The sequence below is a fragment of the Empidonax traillii genome, unplaced genomic scaffold (genome assembly GCF_003031625.1).
Source record: "Empidonax traillii isolate 1590-97213 ecotype Southwest subspecies unplaced genomic scaffold, ASM303162v1 scaffold2097:size38833, whole genome shotgun sequence".
Taxonomy (NCBI): domain Eukaryota; kingdom Metazoa; phylum Chordata; class Aves; order Passeriformes; family Tyrannidae; genus Empidonax; species Empidonax traillii.
Window position 1 is genome coordinate 6,521 of NW_020957290.1, and position 23,096 is coordinate 29,616.

Consider the following 23,096-nt stretch of genomic DNA (forward strand, 5'->3'; position numbering starts at 1 on the left):
TGCAGTGCTTCCTTCTGTTGTCCTGGAGGTGCTGGCGGTGCTGGTGGCTGGTGTGGGCACTGCTGGTGTGGGTGTGATGATGACTGTGGTGCCTTCAGTCTGAGGGGGAGAGGTCCTGGTGGTAGTTGCGATGGCTGTTGTTCCTTCCTTTGTTGGGCGTGTGGTAGTGGGGACAGCCGTGGTGCCAGCAGTGCTTCCTATTTTTGCTTCAGGAGTTGTGGAAGTGGTAGAACCTGAAGTTGGAGCCTGTGTTCCTGCAGTGGAGGTTTCACCTGGAACAGTTTTGGCTGAAGGTGTTGTGGGACTTCCCTCTGTGGTCCTGGAGGTGCTGGCAGTGCTAGTGGCTGGTGTGGGCACTGTTGGTTTCGGTGTGACATTGATGGTGGTGCTTTCGGTCTGAAGCGGAGAGGTCCTGGTGGTGGTCGCTATGATGGTGGTGCCTTCTTTCATCTGACGTGTGGTAGTGGGGATAGCTGTGGTGCCTGCTGTGCTTCCTATTTTTGCTTCGGGAGTAGTGGAAGCAGTAGTGGGTGATACTGTTGTTTGAATAGCAGTAGTGGATAATACATTTGGAAGAGTTGCTGCTGTCGGGGTTTCCATGCTGGTGCCAGTGGTGGTTGTAGAGGTGGTGGCAGTGCTGGTGGCAGTGCTAGTGGCTGGGGCGGGCACTGTTGGTGTGGATGTCGGGACAGTCGTGCCTTGTGTTGGCAGAGCAGTAGTACCAGAAACTGCTGTGGTGCCAACAGTGATTTTTGTTTTTTGTTCAGGGAGAGTGGAGATGGTATTGGGTGGTGTTGGAGCCTGAGTTGTCACAGTGGAGGTTTCTGCTATAGGAGATGTAGTTTGGTAACCTGTTGTTGAGACTTGAGATGTCCTTGCTGTAACTGAAGTTTCAGTCAGAGTAGTTGTTGTTTCTCTGTCACTGGGTGATGTTGTAGTTACTTCACTCGTTTGCACTTCAGTTTCTTGTTTTTGTGTTGTTGGTTTTATCTTTGTCTGTACTGTGAATTGTGTTGATTCTGCAGCAGTAGTTGTTGTGAATTCTTTTGTGGTTGTTGGTGTTGTAGATTGTATTTCAGAACATGGTACATATCTGCAGCACGATATTCTGATTTCATAATTATGGCACTGCTTAGATTCTTGGTCCTGATTATTGCATATTAATCCTATGCTCTGACTACACTGTATTGTTTGGTTAAGGTGATCAATTTCTGTATCTGGGTGTTCTTTAGCTCTGCATTGAACACCACTGGGGTTTGTGCACACACTGTATCCTTTTTCCTTGAGACTTTCAAATGTTTCATAATCTCCACTGTCCTCTTTGTTTTCAGGCTGAGTAGAATCATACCATTCTGACCAGGTGCACACATTTTTCACACATACGGTTGTCACTGGTGCTGCAGTTGTCATTTCTGTAATTCAAAGGAGGAACAATAAGTCTTGTTTGCTCTTATTAAAGGAAGTACCAGGAAAAAATTATTCATCTTCCATGTATTTTTTGTTGTATATAAATTTTTATACAATGAACTATTTTAATTTTAAAGCTTAGGCAATCTTGAACCTAATTTCTAAAGTAGTTTTTCATCTTTTGTCTCTATTATTATTATTATAGTGGTACTTTCTGTGACATCTATTAAAAAATTGTAGCTAAATAAAGCTAATCTGACATCCTTTGCATGGTACATTAGTACTTAGATAATATAATCTCATGATTTCTATGGTACAAGTAGAGAAGGTTTATTCTCCTTGCTATCATCTCTGTATTTATTTACTCTTAACTGCATAAGACTGCATAAGACTTTAAAATATTTTTACAGAATAATGACTTTTCTACTTATTTTAATAATATGTAACATATTTATAAACCTAATCTAAAATATTATATATATTTAATATATATGTATTTTGCATATAGTGCATTATAATAGAGAATACATATAGCATATATGAAATATAAAATCTAATAAGTATTTTCTAGTTATTTTAATAATATTTTTTTCATATTCTTAGCATTATGAAGATGACCATGTGAAATAGATACCACTTTCTTCATATGGATGTTGCTTAACAACATTCATTAACATTAAGAAGACCTAAATTTGCATATTTAGTTCTTCCTGTAGTATAATTTTGTGTGAATATTTCTCAAAATTACTGAGCATTTGGTCTCTATAATGAATTAACTGCAGGAATAAAGTAGAAGTGTACTGCAGGAGTAGAAGGAAACTGTTGATTTGGTTGTTAAATACAATTAGGAAAGGTTCTAAACAATGGTTATAAATAATTTGAGCATTTCCTCAAACTAAATTTCTTATCTTCAGTTGGTAGCAATGTGCTCAGTAATTTAAGAAATGGCAGCAATTGTCCTTCATGTTTTCAGAAGCTGGTCTAGAACTGCTGGTTTTTGTTTGCAAGGAAATGAGAAGATTCTCCAGGATGCAATTATTAATAAGCTCTATTCTTTTTTCCCCCCCTGGAAAAACCATGGTGAAACAGTGGATACTGGGTAAGAAATGCTGTACTCATTTCTACATCCTTGATTATGGTCTTCTTTGGCAACTGAAGCTGCCACGTGAATTAGTGGCTCCAGCAGAAGTCAACATTTTCAAGTAAAATTATATGCCATTAACTGATGAAAAGGTCCTCCCTTTCAGTCACTCACAGAAACTTATAAGTTATTTTAAAGATTATTCATGCATACCTGAAGTAGTAGTTGTGGGCTGAGTTGTAGAAAATGTAAATGGGGTTGTTGTAAAAATGCCACATTTAAAGATGTTTCTGCTTATTGTTCCGTTGACATCGCATGTTGCACTGAAACACCATCCAGTTCCATCTGTGGTGTTATAGATGAGTTCACCATATTTATAGCTATTTCCTTCATAAATGCAGTGGCAGGCTGTAATTCAGAAGAAGTTTATTGTCAGAAATCTATGAAAAAGTAATAGCCAATATTTCATTTTCCTAATATTTTTTCTTAGCTGCCTTACCTTTATCATCGAACTTGCACTGTAAACCTTCTGATGTGCACTCACTGAAATAGAAAGCATAAAAATCCATATATTTTTTGATTCTGATTTACTTTGTTTAGTCATCTTTCTGACAAATACTGGCATCAAAAGGCAAGGCACTTCCTTTGTGCTTATTCCTTTAGTGTTCAGTTGGTTTTGGCTTCTTTTTGGCCATTATTTTCCCAAATCTTTCTTTATATCAAACCCAAACTTATAAATAGAAGTTAAATTTTACACAAAGCTACAGGCAGAAATCTTAAGGAAAACTTTCCTTATTTCCTTCATATCACTTTCCTTGCACTTACAATATTCCTGTACTAAAAAGCAGGCTAAAAAGGGAGTCTAAATACTCAAGCGATTTAAGTATGTAATAAAATCCTTGGAAGTAGGTCACTATTAGATATCTTTAGCCCTGGCACAATGTTCTTCCTGCCACAGGAATGTGAAAGAGAAAAAGCCTGGTCATAAAGGACTTCTTGTTCTTGATGTGTCTTTCTGCTGAGGATTTGCAATATAATCAGGAACAAAATCAATAGAACATAAAATCATATAAAACCTTCTTACTAATGTAGTAAGAAACCCATCATTAGACAGTAAGGCATTATTTTTACACAGGCAGCATAGCCTAATCCTGTCTTATAAAAGGAACATGCAATTCCCCACTCTCCTTTGACCGTTTTCCCTTGTATATGATGAGGCTGGTATGTTAAGTCTTACCATATATTACATTCATCTCGTTTATATATCTTTCCATCTTCATCATCATAACAGTCACAGAGACTAACACACTTCATCTGATCCTCATGGAAATATGGCTTCTCTGGTGGGCAGTTTGGATAGCAGCCTGGAGGAAGAAAGGGGGTATGTACAACATAGAAAAGATAGGAGTGAAATACAGTCAGCAGAAGTTTTATTTGTGCAGGATGCATTTGTAGGTCTTGTTTTTGTCATAACATTTTTACTTTGTTTTTTTCCAGTAACTCTAGTAAGTAATGCAGAGTACTAGCATCAGCAGACCCCACCCACAAGGACTTAAGTCTTAGAGGTCTTTTTGACTCCAGTTTCCATACTCTGCCTCCGTTCATGTGGATGTAATGATATTGAAGAGAGAGGAATTGTGCAAATGCAGCTAATGAGGGAAATACACTCCATTAAAGACAATTAAAAATATAATAATATGTACCCTCTAAAAGGTACTTGCAGCTGTTTTTACCTTCTAAACCTGGCAAGTCATTGAGGCATTTTCCACTTGGGTTCCTACAGGTCTTCATACAGGAGGCTCCACAAGGCTTATAGTGCCATTCACACTCTCCTTGTTGATTGTAGTAATCACAGAACAGTGCTAAGGAGAAACAGAAAGTTGGACATGTTCAGAAAAAAAAAGCCCAGGCAAATAGTTTAAGAGTGAAAAATCTACACAGTGAGATTCTAACTCACATATGTAAGATACCCAGAGCATGTTTCAAGGACACCAGCAAGACACTGTACATTCAACTACACTTTCAGAAGAAGTGTTTATGACATAAAACTCACGACAAATTGATGGGCTTCTCCAGGCTATGCATACACCAACTTCACTGCATGCTTGGGCGTAGGCAGCTACTGCTGTGCAGAAGCAATCACAGTCTCCTCCAGAGTCGCAGGCACAAGCATCCGTCACACATGCTTGGTAATATTTTGCTGGTTCAACCTGTTATTAAACAGAAATTTAATACTACACATCTTGCCTTCTAAATTCTTTCTTAGCTTTGCTAGAATAATTTTCTTAAAATTGAAGTATCTGAGAAGAAAGGCCTACACCCGTAATTTCTTTTTCTTTTGTAAGACACTGTTGAATGCTAGAGGTGATGCCAAATGATGCATTCAAAACACATACTGACAGATTTTTTAGACACTCAGACATGGTCCTGGGGGAAGATTAGATTAATTTGCCCAAGAAATATTAGGCAATCGCACAGTTATCTGGCAATGTTTGGTGTGTACTTAGTGTCAGATAAAGGCTATGCTGATACTTCATTACTAAGCTATTACCAAGTTGAGCTTGTGTTCTGTACCTGATATAAGAGAATTTTTATTCAACTCAGGCTATAAGGAAATACACAGTAATTATGAAATTATTATTCTTTTGTAATACATGGATAAATCCTATGAACTTAATGCCTTTATTTCTTACAGGTAGGGACTATAAATCTGTTCCACCGCATGGGATTCAGATTGAAGTTTTCTTGACACTATCTGAAGTGAAACATGCTAATAGGTGAGGCATGCATGTTAAAACATATGAGGATAGCACCTTCAGTGACACACAGGCTTAGTTTTCACACAATAAACTTCTTCCCTGGTCATACCTGAGAGTGACAGGCAGCAAAGACGTTGCTGTTGATGATGCTACACTGCTTCTCTGACCAGGACTTTCGGTAAGGGTTGGTAGAACATGGGTCCTTGATGCTGTTAGCATCAGGACATGTAGAGGATACTTTCCAGCTGTTTCCAAACTCTAGGACATTCTCTACTACAGATTGACTCCTTGTAGTAAAGTCATTGATGCTGTTGCCATCATAATTTCCACAGAGGCCACAGATCTGGCCCTGCAAAAGGAAGTAAATAAAATAATAATGGATGTGAGAAATCTTGAAACAACACCTGAGACTGAAAGAATACTTGAAATTCAGCTCTTGGAATGGTGCCATTCCATTCTATCATTCTGAGCATCTTCATGCTCCGTTTCCTCAGCAACAGACCATGACCACTAAGGCTGAAAGGATACTGCTCTTGACTTTTCTTCTTTTAAATCTGAACAATAAAACCATCTTTGCCATTTTAACCTTCTGCTTTGACAAGGAAATAAGGACTCAGTTAGCTGATTAAGATTTACACTTAAGCCTTGTTTTATACAATAGATGTACTTATAAGAAACGAGCTTTATAAAGCTGTCATAAGTATTACCAGTTCAGCCACATAATCTACTCATTGTGTCTTTACCACTAAGACTGCTTACACGTATAAAAAGAAATAACATTTTCCTTGCACATCCAGAAATATCCCTCATTCTAAATGTATGGATCTGTACAACTGTGATAGGCTGCAATAGATGCTATGCTTTCTCTATGAATCTAAGGTGCATTCTTTCTGTACAACCACTGTTTTTATTAAATGCCAGTGGGTGAGGCAGCAAAAGAACCTATGGTATTGAAGCAAGTTGATATATCTAGATCTAAATTACACTTTATTTATATACCTAATTTAAATGTCATTGTGGTATACAATAAGATAGTAAATTCCTTATTTACTACAGTTTTTAGTACTTATATATCATAAGCCAGGAAAAGGAGTATGACAATGGGAATGCATTTTCTTTATCACCTGTGTAGTTAGAAGCTTGAAAAATATGTGGTAGCACACAAGAGGCTTTCACTCAAAATACTCACTCATAATACCCTTCCTTGTTCCTGAAGTATGACAGTTTGACTTTTGTGTCAATGAGAATAGGAAATAATGGATTGCTTTCAAGATGAAGACTACTCAGTTGACTTATACACATGTAGTTATGTAACTTTAACAATGTCTGGTAACCTTTACCGAGGTTCAGTGGGTAATTTTAACGAAGTCCGAAACAGCAGTTTGCCAACTCAAGTTCTGTCAGGCCAAATAGGCACTAAAAGCTGCCTGCAGAGCTCAGAACAGCAGAGGGACATCATAGATTCCTTAGGTACCAAAGGAATGAAAAACAACATGGGATGTCCTGCAGGAATGCTAAAGACATCACCTGTTCGGGATCTTGGCAGGATCTCAACAAAATTCATACCCAGTCAAATCCGGAATGTATATTGCCATTTAAGTGCTAGTTCCCCACCTTAAAATCAGGGCTGAGCTTGATGAACATGCTGGTTTTCTTGTCCCACATGAGGATCAGTCCGCTCGTGGTCTCAATTACCAGGTACATACCCATATAGCGGATTGTGTATGGCACCTTATCATTTTGTCCTCTCTTTACTACACTGACATGTTCTTCACCAAGTATCAGTTCATAGCTCTGAAACAGGAGGAAAAGGTAATTAGAAATGAGCTTCATAGCTGCAGCTGTGCTCTCAAACATGTTTTTCTGCTTTTAAGAGTACCATGAATAGTTTATATAATGACAACAAATCAGCAAAAATATATAGCTCAAAACTATATCACTCAGATCTCAGGTTCCTGGAAGTGTGATAAAAGATATTTTAAATGGCATTGCCAAAAAAAGGGTCTTTTGAACATCATGAAGGAACTACATTGCATAGAATAAAAGAATATTCTGACACAATGGGCTAACTTTCTGCTAAAGATTATTTTTCTGTGGTTTTACCAAGACTGGTATAAGATAGTGTGGGAGATGGAAAATACAGAAAGCGAGGAAGCTCTACCAAATATTTCACTTGCATCTAATGTAAACCTAACTTAACAATTGGATTGCTTTTTAAAATATTTTCCAACTTCCTTGAAGCAATGGATACCTAAGTTTCTCCTAAACCCTAACAGATACAGAACAAAACTGGTCTATATGCCCAACCTTCTTACCTCTAAGAAGACTTTGATGGATTTTGAGCAAGTTGTCCCAGTGTTGCCACAAGGAATATTTTCAGTGACAACCCTGAAGGTCCCGTTGGCTGAGCCACTCTTCCCACAGTGGTCCTGGGTAGAGAATAGCATTTAAAAATATATTATTTTTACAGACACGATCAAGATTACGTCACACTTTTTATTGCTAACTATCAGTACCTGGACTAGTGTGTATTCACAATTTCCATTGAAGCTGAATGTTTTGTCATCAAAGGTGCTATAATGGCCATCTCCATAAACAGCACAAGTGCCCAGACATTGATTTTTGGTACATTCCCACTTCCTATTCTTGCATACACTAGAAAAGAGAATAAAATATATTAATAACAGAACAACTCACTGTTTTGAGTAGACATATCCCAGCAATCGGTGTTTGTTTGGCAACTCATCCCACTATATGTTATATTGATTCTGGAGTTAAAATAGTCTTTTACGTTTTTCATGTAAAGAATTAAAGCAAAGTTCTGTTCTGCTACTCTGAATGCATTAACTGCAAAGCAACATACTTAATGAACCCTGTAGTCCTAAATGTTTCTTCCCATTCTGTGCTTTGGCCATCTGATATAGATCAAAAGGTAACCTGGTCATACTACATATTCCAAAACTAAAAGATCCATCAACTGATTAAAGGTGCAATCCAAGTCTTTCGTCACTACTGTACTATTTTAAGGTCTTTAGAAAGACATATGAGGGAACCAGGAATGTTACTTCCACAGATGTATTTACCAGGTGTTACAGTCAGAGTTGATCTTTTCCCCAGGCTGATACATGGCTTCATTGTGAATACAGGGACATTCGTCTTCAGGAATACAACCACCATTTCCATCTAACACAAGCCCATTTGGGCACATGCAGCCAGATGTACATTGTGAGCTATACTGGAAAAGACAAGAGAAAGACAAAATTTCAGAATGAAATAATCACATTAAGAAAAGGAAGATTAAATAATCATAAAATGTCTTTATATGTTCTTTTTGCTGCCCAGGTTAAATGGTAGAGAACTATGAAGAACTTCTAGGACAATGGAACAAAAGGGAAGTTATTAGCCATTGATTTAATAGAATATAAATCAGTTAAAGATAAATGTTTTATGTATACCAATCCTGATTGTTCTGGTGGCATCTGTGAAATTTAAAATACATCGGATCTTGCACTTTGTAGTTGGTGGTTTGTGATTGAATGGACTTTTAAAAAGAAAAATAAGTTAAAATCTTTTTCTGGTTTGTTTGAGTTACACTGAAATCTGTTTATCTATATGATACTTATTTATGAAATGGCATGTGGCCACCAAGAACCTAGGTGGAGTAATATTATTAGTTGTGCAAGAAGTTCACAAATGCAGCAGGGTACGAGAAAGAATCATCTCTCCTAGCCAGTTTTTAGCCACTAATTTTCTCCTACAGAAGTCAAATGTGTGATTGAGCCCTAGATTTTTCACTACTAGTTCTTGTTACCTGCAGTAGCTGAAGTAAGGTAGACACTAATCTCAAGATTTAATTTGGATGTTACTTTGTTATATTTTGATCTAAGGGTCCCATTGCTGATGCTTCAGAACACTGCGTTAGGCTTTTGCTAAAAGAATAAAGTATCTGTGTTGTAGATGTTGAGTAGAACCGATGGATCAATTACTTAAGCAGTAAGAGCACAGACAAAACCTGGAAGAACCATGTTGTTCAGCCATGACATACTTACACACTGCATATCCAGAGTCTGGCAACTTTTTTGACATTCTGCTCCAGTTTTTCCTGCAGTGTTGTTTCTACAGTCAAAGTAGACCATGGGAGATTCACAGACTAGAGGAAGGAAAGAAGTGAAAGTAGTAAAGAAATGGTATAGAGTTTATTCCACAGCTGGAGCCATTAAAACCATCTAGAAATTCCTTGGAAATTCCCTATTTCAGTTAGCAGAGATTGTTGTCCCTGTGCAATCTGTTGATTTGATACACTTCAGAGCACTGAATTCTCAGGAAAAAAAAAAAAACACAGTATTTCAGAAAAAAAAGTCTTTAAGAAAAAGAGGTCTTATGATTAATGTAGGTGCACTCCTGCCTTTTATGATGACTGTTGTATTTTAACTGAGAAATACTTCTCTTAAAAATCCATTAAGAAGAATCAATTCTATGAACTATTCTCTGCAAAATCTGACAAAGAGAAAAAAATAAGTGGAAGATTATTTTTACCTGGAGTTGGATTCGGTGCTCCAATGCAATTCAGTCTTCCCTGGACACAAGAGCTGTGAGAGAGGGAAAAACATATTTTTTTTTTCCCCCTCAAACCATATATTGAGATGGAGAGCTACTTATCCCTTGTCAAGTGAGAATTTTGAAAAGTATTCCAAAATGCTGTTTTGCAGTCTCAGGAAAAATTTCCCTCAATAACACGACATGTGCTGCTTTCATATGATATCCATTATTGCTTAACAGGAAAATTCATAGGTTGGGATGAGTATACATCTCTGCTTGTTACATTCTTGTAAGATCTCTCCTTGCTGGTATTGTCATAAATTTATACTTGAAAAATTATGGAATTAAATAAAAAATGTCCATAAATATAATTGCTCTATCAGTCTAGAAATATCATAGAATCATAGAAACATATAGATTGGAAAAGACCTTTAAGATCATTGAGTCCAACCAGCACTGCCAAGTCCACCAATAAAGCATGTCCTTCAGTGCCTCATCTGCAGGTTTTTTAAATACCTCCAGGGATGGTGACTCAACATCTTCCCTGGGCAGCCTATTCCAGTGCTTTATAACTCTTTTTTCATGCAGAAATTTTTAATATCCAATCTCAAGCTTCCCTGGTGTAACTTGAGGCCATTTCCTCACATCTCTATCACTTTTTAGCTGGGAGAAGAGGCAGACCCTCACCTTGCTACAACCTCTTTTCAGGCAGTTGTGCAGAGTGATAAGGTGCCTCGAGTCTCCTTGTCTCCAGGCTAAACTTTCCAGCTCCCTCAGCTGTGCCTTGTAAGACTTGTGCTCCAGACCCTTCACCAGGTTTGTTGCCCTCTCTGGTCTTACTCCAGCACCTCAATGTCTTTCTTGCAGTGAGGGGTCCAAAACTGAACACAGGATTTTTGGTGCACTCTCACCAATGCCCAGTACAGATGGACAATCACTGCCCTAGTATCAGAGTACAGGTAGACAACATCCACAACCTTTCCCTCATCAACTAAGAGGGTCACCTGGTCATAGAGGGAGATCAGGTTGGGCAAACAGCACATGCCTTCCCTAAAGCTATGCTGGGGCCTGATCCCCAGGTTGTCCCATATGTATCACATGATGGCATCCAAGGTGACCTGTTCCATAATCTTCCTTAGCACCAAGGTCAGGCTGACAGACCTGTAGTTCACCAGATCCTCCATCTGGCCTTTAGTGTAGGTGGGCATCACATTTGCCAACCTCTAGTGAACTGGGACCTCACTGGTTACCCAGGACTGCTGACAAATGACTGCAAGTGGCTCAGTAAGCACTTCCACCAGCTCCTTCAGTAATCTTGGGTGGACCCCACAGGCACAGGCTTGTGTGTTTTTAAGTGGTGTAACAGGTCACTGATGATTTCACTTTTCATTGTAGTGGCTTCATTCTGCTTCTGTCCCTACCTTGCAGCTCAGGGGAATACACACAATTCGTAAAAGTTGAAAATGAAAGAACTTAAAGCTGAAGAAGTTCAAGAGAAGAGCACTGTATTGAAATTCAGGACACAGGATGAAACCATCTTAAATGTAACTGATTTAAATGAGAAACTAGGTATGCTATTGCTTGAATGTTTTTCAAATGATTCACTTACCATACTTGCCCATTTTCATGGACAACTTCTCCAAATGGTATGGGAGATCCTCTGTAGTAGCAGGGGCATTCATTAGCAGGCACACATTTGCCACTCTCATCCATGTAGGTTCCATTTACGCAGGTGCAGCCGTCAACTGGGACAAACTTAATGTTGCATGTGACATCAGGCTCACTCAGAGACCGACAAGTGGGTGGACAGGAGGAGATGGTATAGCTGTAGCTTAGGGATTTGGGACATGAGGTGGTGTACTTTGCTTGAGAGAGGAAAATAAAATAGATTGTTAATTCTAGATGGTAAATTCTCATGGGAAAGAAAAACAACATAGGCAGCAGAAATAACATGTAAACAATACTGTGCATGTCTGCTTATGTTACATCTTTCATGTAAATGTATTTCTGAATACTTCCAGAGTTAGATCGGAAAAGCTACTGTACATGTAGAGTAAGTGATGCCTGCAAAGAAGAAAATAATTTTTCAAATGAAAGTTCAGAAAGTTTAGAAACCTCCATTTGGTGTTGCCATTCATTGCTAAGACTCCTAAACTCCTTGAAGTATGAGACAAGATATCTCCCTGAATGTCTTCTGGTATGCTGAAAACAGACCTGCTGGATGAGCAGAACTCTGCATGCAGCTTCAAAGACCTCTCATTTGCAAGTGGTATTAGTAGTACTGTTATTCTAATATGTCACATTTTCCCTACAATAGCTTATGACACAGTTGTAGTGAAACTCAAAGTTCAAAAACAGGTGGAGGCACTTTCATAAGAGCAGTCCCTTTCCCAGTCAAGCTATGTCTCCCATCTATTCATATTCACTCTTGCTAGCAATGGATTGATTCTAAGGGGACAGCAGTGCACTTAAGAAAATTCCTTCCTCAACAGTTACTAATTTGTCTAGAAATGAGTAGAAAATAATCTCTGATCAGCAGTTTTTATTGATGTGTGTTCTTAGGAAATGGGGTAGATAAGAGTACTTACTGCAGACATCAGTCCTCCATCCCTGCAGCTGGATTCCTTTTGCAGCACAAGCTCTCACATAGGAAGACAAGGCTGCACACAGACAGTCCTCACTGTTTTCACAGTTACATGTGTCAAACATGCAGTTCTAAGAATGGAGAGAAAAATAAAGTTTTAGCAGTGGTAATATGGTCCATCTAAAAAAACAATGAACATTATTTTTCTGGTCTTATTCCCTAATCCTTCTTCAGATATGCTTATTCATAGACCCCAGTAACATAGCTTTTCTCACTGTCTAGTCTTTGTCTAAGTTTTCTGGCAGGGGAGAACGCAGTTAATGAAAATTCATTGGATGTCTGCAGCTATTACTAGAAAATAGTGGTCTTCAAGTCTGGTATACATTTAACAGCTTCATGGTCCTCTGAAACACATTAATGGATATGCTGCACAATAGCATACAAAGCTCTATTCACAGCATGCAGTTCAGACACATCCTTTCGCTGGTGTCTGTACCTGCATGACTCCTAATGGGAAGAAAGATTTGCAACACACTGATAGCAGAATGATGATTATTAGGTAAGGGGCATTCTGTGCCAAGTGGCTATTAATGAGGTACCAGGCTGATGAGATGATAGTTCACTGATACTCAAACAAGCATTTGACATGTGTTTACATACGCTTTCTGCTATATGTGTAAAACCTTCCAGGAGCAAATAACTGCCTTTTCATTGCAAACAAGTCAGGATCTCGAAGCCAAGACTGACAATTGGAATAAGGTAATGTTACAACACAAACAGAAACACATGTTGAAAGAAGGAAGTGCTGCAGTATAGGAATTAAGACATAGGCATTGCATAAGACACGTCTGGAACAGTCCTTTTCTGGTAGCTAGTTGTAATGATTCCATTTCTATTGTTTCTAAAGGGAAAAACAGTCTAACAAAGTACCGTGTGGTAAACAGCTGGATTCACTGCATAGTGGCAATCAGCAAAAGGTCCTTTGCTGTCAGTCAGCAGTCCACACCAATGCTGAGCATATTTTTCTGTGAAAAATAGAAACAACACAAATACACATTACTCTTTGTATTTCATTAGTCATAAAACCACAGTGCCCTGGTCTATGAAGCCAGTTCTGACGCTTCATTAAATCTCTCCTTCTCTGTCTCTTCTTTTTCCTTTTCACTCAGCTTGTGGTCTAAGGTTCCTAATACCAAAGATGAGGACTCGCTGAAGGGACTGAATAAACGGTTCGACCTTACAGTTTCTTTCAGCTGTGTTTCTGTGGCTCTTTCTTTATTTTGTTACTTATCTTCAGTGCTTTCATTTTTGAATATTTGTTTCTGAATTCAGGTGTATGCTTTGACCAAATATGTAAATCTTTATTTTTTATCTTTGCTTTCCAACAGATGTGTTTTCCTTAGGGATGAGAAGAAAGAAGAAAAAAAAGCAAAGTAGAAAGAATTCTAAGAAGCACGCACCATTATCAATGCTGAGTGCACAAGGGTTCTCAAAACTCTGCTGGATATTAGGGCATGAAGCCTGAGTTTTCCACGTATTAGCAAATGCTGCTGCTGTTCCTTCAATTATTCCACTTATGACCTTGAAGTCATCAGTTTGGATATTATTGAAGTTTCCACAGAGACCTGTTGAAAAGCAGTGAAAAGTTTATACTGCTCATACTACACAGAAGGCATTAATCAAGGTGTTCTTATATTTCATTCACTTACCACAAGTCTGTCCTTTGAAAATAGGATCCAGTCGCACAAACACTTGCATCATGGGTATGAATTGGACTTCAAGGTGGACCCCAAAGTTTGTCTGCATGATCATGAAGAATGATGAAGGTCTGAACATGGTGACATTAGCTATATGTGAAAAACAAAATGATCACTCTCAGGGTGAGGTCAAATGCTGAAAACATGATACTGTTCTTCTTGAATTTCTGTCACAATTGTTGCAAATTCTGAAGTGAAATAAAGCCAATCTTTATGAAAACGAATCAGAAATATAAATCGAAATTTATGGTTCAAAATCTGCTTGCAGCTACCAAGTTAACTCTATTTGCTGACAGAACATAAGCAGTTAGAGATTACTACTTCAAAGAGAATAAGTAGGAAAAACTGTATGGCACTGAGAGTTAAAAAGAATATTTCTATTTTTGTTTCTAAGCTTGTACAGAATACATGGGAGTCCTCACTCTGCTGGAGGGGGAAAATAAGGAGATCTGGAGGTCAAAGATATCTTGTAGAATCGTTAGTTACTGAAATAAAGCAAAATTCCAATTTCTTTCTAAGCAAATGTGAGCACAGCAGTAGTAGCTAAAGAAAAGAGGTAAGAGAGGTAAAAAGATGTCTTCTGCATTCAATGTTGTGCAGAAAGTTGAGAGAAGGAGAAGGAAATAGACCTGACAGTGATCAAATCAGGAGATTGTAAATACTCTTTACTACTATTCACACTCTTGTCTATGCATGCACTTTATGACACCAAACATTTTTCTTTATTTCAAAAGCACTTGTATCATTCACTGTTAGAGAAAAAATATACCTGCTGACATGGGCAGCTGGGTGTAGATTGAGTTCACAAACACACTACCATCAGGTCTGACCTCGACAACCTATTAAGGAAGAGGAACAAAAGGCAACTGTGTGAATCAGAATGGTTTGGTTTGGGAAGGACCTTTAAAAGTCTTCTAGTTCTAACCTCCCTGCTATGGGCAGGGACACCTTCTATTAGACCAGGTTGCTCAAAACCCCATCCAACCTGGTCTTGAATACTTCCAGGGATGGGACATCCACAGCTTTTCTGGGAAACCTGTTCCAGTTTTTTACCACGCCAGTGAGGAATTTCTTCCTTACATCTAATCTAAACCTGCCCTCTTTCAGTTTGAAGTCACTCCCAAGAAATCACAAAGTGACTGTTCTATCACTTTGTGCCCTTGTAAGAAGCCTCTCTCCAGCTTTTCTTGTAGGCCCCCCTTTAGGGATGGGAAGGTGCTCTAAGGTCTCTCCAGAGCCTTCTCCTCCAGGCTGAACAACTCCAGCTCTCTCAGCCTGTCCTCACAGGAGATGGACTCCAGCCCTCTGACTGTTTCTGTGGCCCTCCTCTGGACTCATCACAAAAGTTCCATGTTCTTCTTAGACTGGGGAGCCCCAGAGCTGGATGCACCTCCCCAGATGGGGTCTCCTCCTAGTGGAGTCAAGGGGCAGATCACCTTCCTTGACCTGCTGGCCACACTGCTTTTAATGCAGCCCAGGCTGGCTTTCTGGACTGCCAACCATGTGTGAATAATAACTATAATCCAAAGAGTAACAATGGTGATATTAATTAAACAGATATTCAGTAAAAAGGTGAATTCACCTCCTCCATATTTTTACCTTGTACACTTTACTAATTTTCCTTGCTGTAAAAGAATTACTTTTAAAGGGACTTTCTCAGTTTTTTAGGGGATTGCATCATCTTGTTTTCTTTGAACACATCTTAGTGATGAATTACATCCCTTACTGTTGTAATTGTGGTTACTAACCTTAAAACTCTTGAGTTTTTTTCATCTAATTAGGAGAGAAAATAGCCTTTTTCTGCTGTGTGAGTACAATGTGTTTCTTAGTGACATTCCACAAAGCCAAATTTATGGCTGATCTGATTTTCATAACAAAATCAGTTTCTTTTCACTTGATTAAAATTAACATGTACTCATCATATACATTGAACCTTTGACAAAGAAATGCAGCTCCCTGACTGATTTTTTTTCTCAGATTTACTTTTCTCTCCACATTTTTAATATGTTTATTTTGCATTCTTACAGTTTGTCCGTTATTCATGTTGAGGGTCACTGTCTTTAAGCACGTCTCAGTGTCTGTTAGGCCACATTTGCGTAGGTCTACCAGGATGGTGAATGTTTCATCTTTACAGTCCTGAAAAATAATGCCAGCAGTTATTTCATGGAAGTCTAATTACAGAAGCTTTCCCTATAAAATCTCTCAACTCTGAGAAAATATTTCTGTTTCTGAAGAAGATACACACTCTCACAAATCAAGCCCTGACCCTCTTTGGCTGAAGATTCAATTTTGCCCTCTTATAGTGATCAGGAACAAGAAAAATTGAATCTGTATTTAATTGATTATATCCATATGGATATCAAGATGTTTATCCATATTCATATTTGGTGTTTTTATTCATGCCAACTTCTAATGTTGGATTCAATTCTACTGTAACTCTCATATTTCTCTAGCCACTATCTGTACTAGACAAAAATTTCAGATAAAACATGCCCCAGGTGAACAGTAACAGACAACATTTTATTTCATTTTACTGAATTGTGTAGGTGACGAAAAAGGAAAGCAAAACACAACTGGAAAAAGCTCCCTAAAAGATCAAAACATTTCACTTACACATGTCTGTAATTAAATATTTTACTTATCATTTAATTCTAATCTTTTTATTTCCTTTAAAAATGTTCAAACCCAAAGTGAAATGTATCAGGTAACTTGAACTGATTTTCTGTATTTGAATTTCACAGAAATGAAACAAATTTCGGTTTAATTTTTTTTTTTTTTTTTTTTTTTTAAAGAACTATTAACGTAATTTTTCAGACTGGTACCATTTGGCCAAATACCACTTAATAAGGTAACATGACAAAAATGATGCAACTCAGTAAGAAAGCTGGATTAATCATACTGAAGAATGTTGCATGACATCCTACTAGTTAAATGATTATTTTGATTTGAATGGCAGCATAGAAAACATCTGGCTAAGTGGCAGGTACTTAAACGTCTGCATGTCAAAAGTGCTAAGTTGCAGAAGTGTTGATTGAGATGTCTTTTGATTGAGATTTCTTTCTATAAATGTATAAGGCTTTATGACCTAGTAATGTCTGAGTCCCACCTTAGAAAGGACGTAGGTGCAGTCTCCATGGTGATCATAACGTTTTTTATCATATGTGGAAATGTGTGAACCTCCCTCTACTGAACATGTTCCTGGGCATGACATGTCTTGGCAGCTCCACTGGCCTCCATTGCAGGTACTGGAAGAATAAAGTTAGCTGAAATCAGTAACAGTGGTCCAGAGTAACAGTGATGTTAGGTTCAGCTAGTTTGTTATTGCTTTCCCCTTCAGCTGTAGTTTGAGACATAGTGAATCTAGATTTAGGACTTTCCAAAACATTGTGAACTTGTGATTGAATGACTCTGGAACCATTCACCTTGCTTATTTAATTGTTTTCTATCTTTGGACAGTTGAACTCTCCAAAACAGGTATTGGATAAATAATTGTTTGCGTTATTTCAGCTAACATAAAGCACAATGACAAAACATCTTTTGTGGGTTTTTTGATTTTGTTTTCTTTTTTTTTTTTAAATATAATTATATCATAAATTAATAAATAAGGAAATGTAATTTCACACTTACTCCTGATGCAGGTTGTGTCTGTTTTCTAAGGTGATGTGATAGTGCACAGGTACAGGATTAATAATTGTGAAATGGAGGTTATATTATGTCATCCCTTGCTTTCTCCAGAGAAAATAAATATTTGCAAATACATTAACGACTGCAACTTCATTCCTCTTAGAGAACTCCAAATGTTTGAACAAAATAAACAAAGAGGGAGCATTTTAATTGACTGATGTGAAATCTAAACATTGTAAATCCTTGCTTTGATCACCATGAGTTAGAGTGCAAAGCAAGTTATGGCTGTTGCTAAATAAAACAAATAATGTTCTTTAAGGGTATTCTGGAACTGCAGCGGTCAGTTAAATACACATGTCAATTACAAATGATGCAATGGCATATAATAAACTATTAAACTCATTAAATTTATGAGAGGAAATAGTGAGTTAGAAAAGCAACAAAGGTTACCAGGTCTGGCACGGCTCTGAAAAAGAAGTTCCTGTAGCGTAGGTGTTGCCATTGTAAATACAGGAGCACTGCTGCTGGGGAATGCAGCCAGAATTGTTGATGTCATCAAATACGGTCCCTAGATTAAAAAATAAAATATAAAAAAAAAAAAAGAAAGACAAAACCTTGATGAATTAAAGAGGCATTTCCTATATACCACTTTGTTTTTTAGAAATCCTAAATATCACCTTAGAGGGAGATCTGCAGCTGTTGTGAATGGGCATACCAATACTGAGGGCAGTATGAATGTCAGTTTGCTCAGTGAAGGATTCAACCTTTGTATTCTTAAATTCCACCTGCTCTGAAAGAGGGACTTATTGTAGCACAGGTGGCTGGTTGAAAGACTGGTCTTGATCTGTTTGCTGTTCTTTCTTCCTGCTTTCTAAATATTGCACATGTGTTGGCAATTAATTCAGATATCTTTTCTCAGCTGAGACATGACAAATGCTTTTCACTTGCAGCTGTGAAAAATGCAAATACATGAGACTGAAAGCCCACATGGAACCTGCCCAGATCCTACAGGTAAGCTATTGTTCTTTGAGATAAGAGATGTGAATACTTTAGAACTTGCCTGGGGGGCAGAAACAACCATCAATACAATGTTCTTCACAAAACTGAGATCTTTCAGGATTTGAGCATGTATCAGCACAGGGGGAGTTGCACTCCTCGTACTGCATGTTAAAAGGACACTTCTTGGCTGAAATTTAAAAGGAAGAAAGATTAATATTTTTTTCAGTCAAAAGTATTTCTAGTTCACTACACATGTAAATATATAGATCCATTTAAGTTTTCCAGCTAGATTAAAAAAGTGCACCAAACTGCAGACTGACTACCAGCTCTCAAAATTTGCAAGTTTAATCACCTACATCCATATTTTACTGTGGAGATGTGTATTCCATGACTAGTGTAGAACTGGCTCAGTAACTGGATTTCTAGGGACAGCAAGGTAACAACCCCAGAAATTCAGCAAGGATGTGTTTCTACTGAAGGCTCCCTTCCCATGAACACCTGTATTGCTAGCGAAATGTAAGACTTAAATTCCTAAAGCTTTAGTGTATTTGCATTTTCTGATACCATCAGAAGGGAGAAAATACTGGTGACAGTATCAACAGGTACCCTGCCATAAGCAAGTGTGTGTCTAAATCAGTGCAAACTCCTCAATACCATGAAAGAGGAGATAAATAAGTGCTTAACCAGCCAAACACCTGTGAAGACCCAATCAGTTAATAATTGAGAACAAGAAATGCTGTAGCCACCAAAAAAGGAGAGAAACAGGAATAAAAGCAAGCAAGCAAGCAAGCTTGCCTCATTTTTTCTTCTTGTTTCTCTTTTATTTGCTTCATTTACTGTCCCATTTAATTAAATTACACTTCAACTCTCACTAGTAGCCATGTCAGTGTTTGTAGTGTTTAATCCAGTGTGCATTAAAATCCTTAGCTTGCTTTTTTTAAGTCTTCATGCTGGAACTTGTACATCAGAATCCCCTGAAGAACACAATCTTGAATGGCCTGTAACTTTTCAGGCGTCCTCAGCATCATTTGAGAGCTTGTTGTTTGTTATTCACTGAGCACAAAGTAAGGCTGTCTGCAGTGATACTTACTGCACAGGTTTGAGGTTCTCCAGTTCAGGGGATGCCCACCAGCATGAGCACACTGCCGGGAGTATTCAGCAATGGTGTCGCAGATACATGAGGAGTTTTTAGATTCTTCAGAGCGGCACAAGTCGTCTTGGCAAGCTGTAATGTACTCTCTAACATCAACAAGGTCATTACATTCTGCAAATGCAGAGCTGGTCAGTGTTTTCTGGCATATGTCATCCTTCGGAGAAAAAAAGTAAAGAACTTCCAGTAAACAGAAAGAAGCTTTCTCTTTTTTTCTTTTTTTTTTTTTTTTCCTTTTGGTATTGTTAGTTTGGGTAATTATTATTTAATAGAATTTTATAGCCCTCTTTCAGTTAGTTTCACCTGAGGGCTTGTCCTGTTGACCTCTCTGAAGCTGTAGAAGGGAACAGATAAATTTGAAAGAAAAATAAAAGGATAGTAAAAAAATCCTTACAAGATTTTCAGGGCAATTGTATGGTGGGGTAGGAGTGGGGTCTTCACAGTGTTCTGTTGGCCCATCCATTTTCTGCATATTTCCAAATTGCAAGGCAGACATCCTAATATCTGTGGAAAAGAAGTTTAATAATGAAGGTTGGGGGGTTTTGTTCAATGCAGCTGCCTGTTATTTTTTTCTTCTCTCAAGAATTTGGCTCAAGACTGATCAAGGCAGTTAGTTCCCTTAAGTCTTTAAATGTGATCATCACCCTTTCCAAAGGAAGCACTGACTCAGTTTACCTTGCACAGCACCCTAGAAAAAGTAAACATTAGAAAACAGTTCTCAGCCTATTATGTCTAGATGCACACCAAGATTTCTACTAGAAAAATAAACTCTTTCCAGATTATATTGAGCCCATGTAGGGAAGAGAAAAAAAAATCTAAATAGGGATTTGAAAAACAGAGACTGCTGTAAGACAAGGTTTAGGAAAATGCTCACACTGGGGATTGTTTAAAAAGATAAAGATAAGATCTTACAAAGATTATGCAATTCAGCTGGGAAATGTGGATATACCAATTTTAAGACAGAACTGAAACAAGAAATGTACTGTTTAAAAAATTCAATTGCCATTTGTTTTACTGAATATATTTCTATATGATTTATCTTATTAGTGAAAATCTGAATAATTTTAATGGAGTTAGCTAATTAGATATGCCAAAATGGTGTGCAACAATGGCATGCAAGAAATATGGAATCAGTTGTCAGCACCAGTACTATATTTACACTTTAAGTATTAAATCACATTATCTGATCTCTGTACTACATATTTTTAAACTGAGATTAAATCATATGTTCTGAGTAAACAATTTAACAGGATAGGAAAGAGGAATGCCGATGATGTCAGAGATTAAAGAATACCAAAAAAAGGGATGTTGGAGACCCTGCAAGCCAATATTTTTTATTTAAAACACTTACTGTTTGAAAAGAATTCATTGTAAATTGGAAAGCCATTGAAGTCCCCACAAAGTCCACAAGTCTGATTGGCATATTTCTCATTCAGCTCCAGCTAAAATGAAGGATAGTAAGTTGATAGAAGTTAGCATAAACATTCTACAATATATTCAAGACCACAGAAAAGACTTGCACCTGCTGCCTCTAAGTATTTTTTGTCAGATCTGTGGTATTTTATTGAGCAATTTAATTCTAACCTGGAGGATAGAATAAAGAGCTGGCCTGGATTTGATCTACAAGGCAGAGTCTAAGCTACTGATGCTAGTGACACAGACTTAAGTTTTCACTGTAGTATTTATACTGCTCTCAGCCTCTTTCTATTAATTCTTCATGAAGAAAATCAAATCCACAGCAAAAATGAAGTCCTAGGAAAGCGAAATTCTGCTAGAAATTTATATATTTGAAGGGGTAATTAGGCCATATAATAATACCAATAAGTAATTATATAACAAAAGTGATTTTTCATCCTATTTTACTCAGACAATTGCTATCTACTAGGTACAAATCCATGTAATTTTATTTAGGACTACCTGGATGCAAGCCTATCTTTACTAGGAAAGAACTGCTCAACAGTATGAGATAAGAAGGCAGTAGTAACCCTCTAAAAAGATAGGGACTGGCCTAATCAAAGATTAGCTCTACTCTCTGAAGGTGTAGAGAGGTCCAGGAACAGTTCTTACCAGGATGCTGTCATCTTCATTCCATAATAACACAACACCGATTTTGCTGGCAACTTTCACGTAAATGCTGCTTTTCTCTATCGTAATACCGGATTGACTATAGGGCAGTTGAACCCTGGGGAAAGGTAAAAAAAATGCTAGTTAATGTCTGATCCAGATGTTTGATAAGCTTGTGGTATCCAGCATCTGTAGGGATTCTAAAATAATGCTTTTTTTTTTTTTTTAAGAAAAGCAATTAAAAAATAAGATGGTCCAACATTATCAAATATAGATCTAAACTTGGATCCAACTTCTCAGGATTTTTCGTCCAAATTTTATTTTTCAGTTAATATTTCAAGGAACGATTGATTTTCTGTGATAGGAATTAATAGCATTTTATTTGTTAATTATGTTGGTAAAATTGTCAGATTTATTGAAGAACACATAGTTGTTTCTCCTCAAATACACCAAAGTACTTGGCAAGTTTGAAAAACCTTACCAAAACTTGGTAAGTTATGAATCGGCTTACCTATTGCTGTTGATCAGGACAACACCCTTTGTTAGTTCAGCAACTACACCTTCAAGCTTCATGGTGATACGGTTGATTGTTGGAGCATTTGCCACCACTTCACGCCTAATCTGGATGTTGAAGTCCTCATAGGGAGTGTTGCAGTGGGAGGCAAAAACATAATTACAGAGCCCAGGGAAGGAGAATATGTCTCCATCAAAGGTCTTGAAGTGGAAGTTGCCCCAGGTGCTGCATACACGGCCATTGTGAGCAGGATTTGAGGCTGTGAATTAAAACTAGATGTTAAAGAATGATTTAAAATTCCCAGCATGCTGAAAATCAACTTCTCCAAGGCTTCATTGGTAAACTGAACAGTTTTTGCCTGCCCACCTCCATTTGTTATTTTCTATCTATCCATTATAATACTTTGTATTCCTTCATCACTCATCTTACATCTGTCACTCATATACCCCATAAATGGTTATAGATATGTTCATCTAGATCTTAATTAGTTATCTACACTTCAGCTAAGACAACAGTTTAGTATTATGTTTCTTAATCATCCTGTTTCTCCTCTTAACTTTCAATGACTTGCTTTACCAGTCTTTCCCCCTTTGTATTAGATTCCTCTGTCTACATCCC

At 37.6% G+C, this 23,096-nt stretch overlaps 1 protein-coding gene across 1 annotated transcript in view; it reads right to left on the bottom strand.

The window, feature by feature from the left end:
• LOC114071555 (mucin-2-like) overlaps window positions 1–23,096 on the bottom strand; it is a gene marked incomplete at both ends in the record, with an annotated part of 30,708 nt that overhangs the window by 6,483 nt on the left and 1,129 nt on the right. The window contains 28 exons of the mRNA XM_027909402.1: window positions 9–1,412; window positions 2,702–2,896; window positions 2,988–3,031; window positions 3,726–3,852; window positions 4,222–4,350; window positions 4,542–4,698; window positions 5,357–5,596; window positions 6,862–7,041; window positions 7,563–7,676; window positions 7,764–7,902; window positions 8,331–8,482; window positions 9,297–9,397; window positions 9,784–9,836; window positions 11,396–11,651; window positions 12,375–12,501; window positions 13,301–13,395; window positions 13,831–13,995; window positions 14,080–14,217; window positions 14,897–14,966; window positions 16,153–16,263; window positions 17,234–17,372; window positions 18,202–18,319; window positions 18,812–18,937; window positions 19,841–20,057; window positions 20,295–20,404; window positions 21,252–21,342; window positions 21,968–22,082; window positions 22,476–22,737. Coding sequence (XP_027765203.1) covers window positions 9–1,412; window positions 2,702–2,896; window positions 2,988–3,031; window positions 3,726–3,852; window positions 4,222–4,350; window positions 4,542–4,698; window positions 5,357–5,596; window positions 6,862–7,041; window positions 7,563–7,676; window positions 7,764–7,902; window positions 8,331–8,482; window positions 9,297–9,397; window positions 9,784–9,836; window positions 11,396–11,651; window positions 12,375–12,501; window positions 13,301–13,395; window positions 13,831–13,995; window positions 14,080–14,217; window positions 14,897–14,966; window positions 16,153–16,263; window positions 17,234–17,372; window positions 18,202–18,319; window positions 18,812–18,937; window positions 19,841–20,057; window positions 20,295–20,404; window positions 21,252–21,342; window positions 21,968–22,082; window positions 22,476–22,737 — 5,175 coding nt within the window. The remainder of the gene's footprint in view (window positions 1–8; window positions 1,413–2,701; window positions 2,897–2,987; window positions 3,032–3,725; window positions 3,853–4,221; window positions 4,351–4,541; window positions 4,699–5,356; window positions 5,597–6,861; window positions 7,042–7,562; window positions 7,677–7,763; window positions 7,903–8,330; window positions 8,483–9,296; window positions 9,398–9,783; window positions 9,837–11,395; window positions 11,652–12,374; window positions 12,502–13,300; window positions 13,396–13,830; window positions 13,996–14,079; window positions 14,218–14,896; window positions 14,967–16,152; window positions 16,264–17,233; window positions 17,373–18,201; window positions 18,320–18,811; window positions 18,938–19,840; window positions 20,058–20,294; window positions 20,405–21,251; window positions 21,343–21,967; window positions 22,083–22,475; window positions 22,738–23,096) is intronic.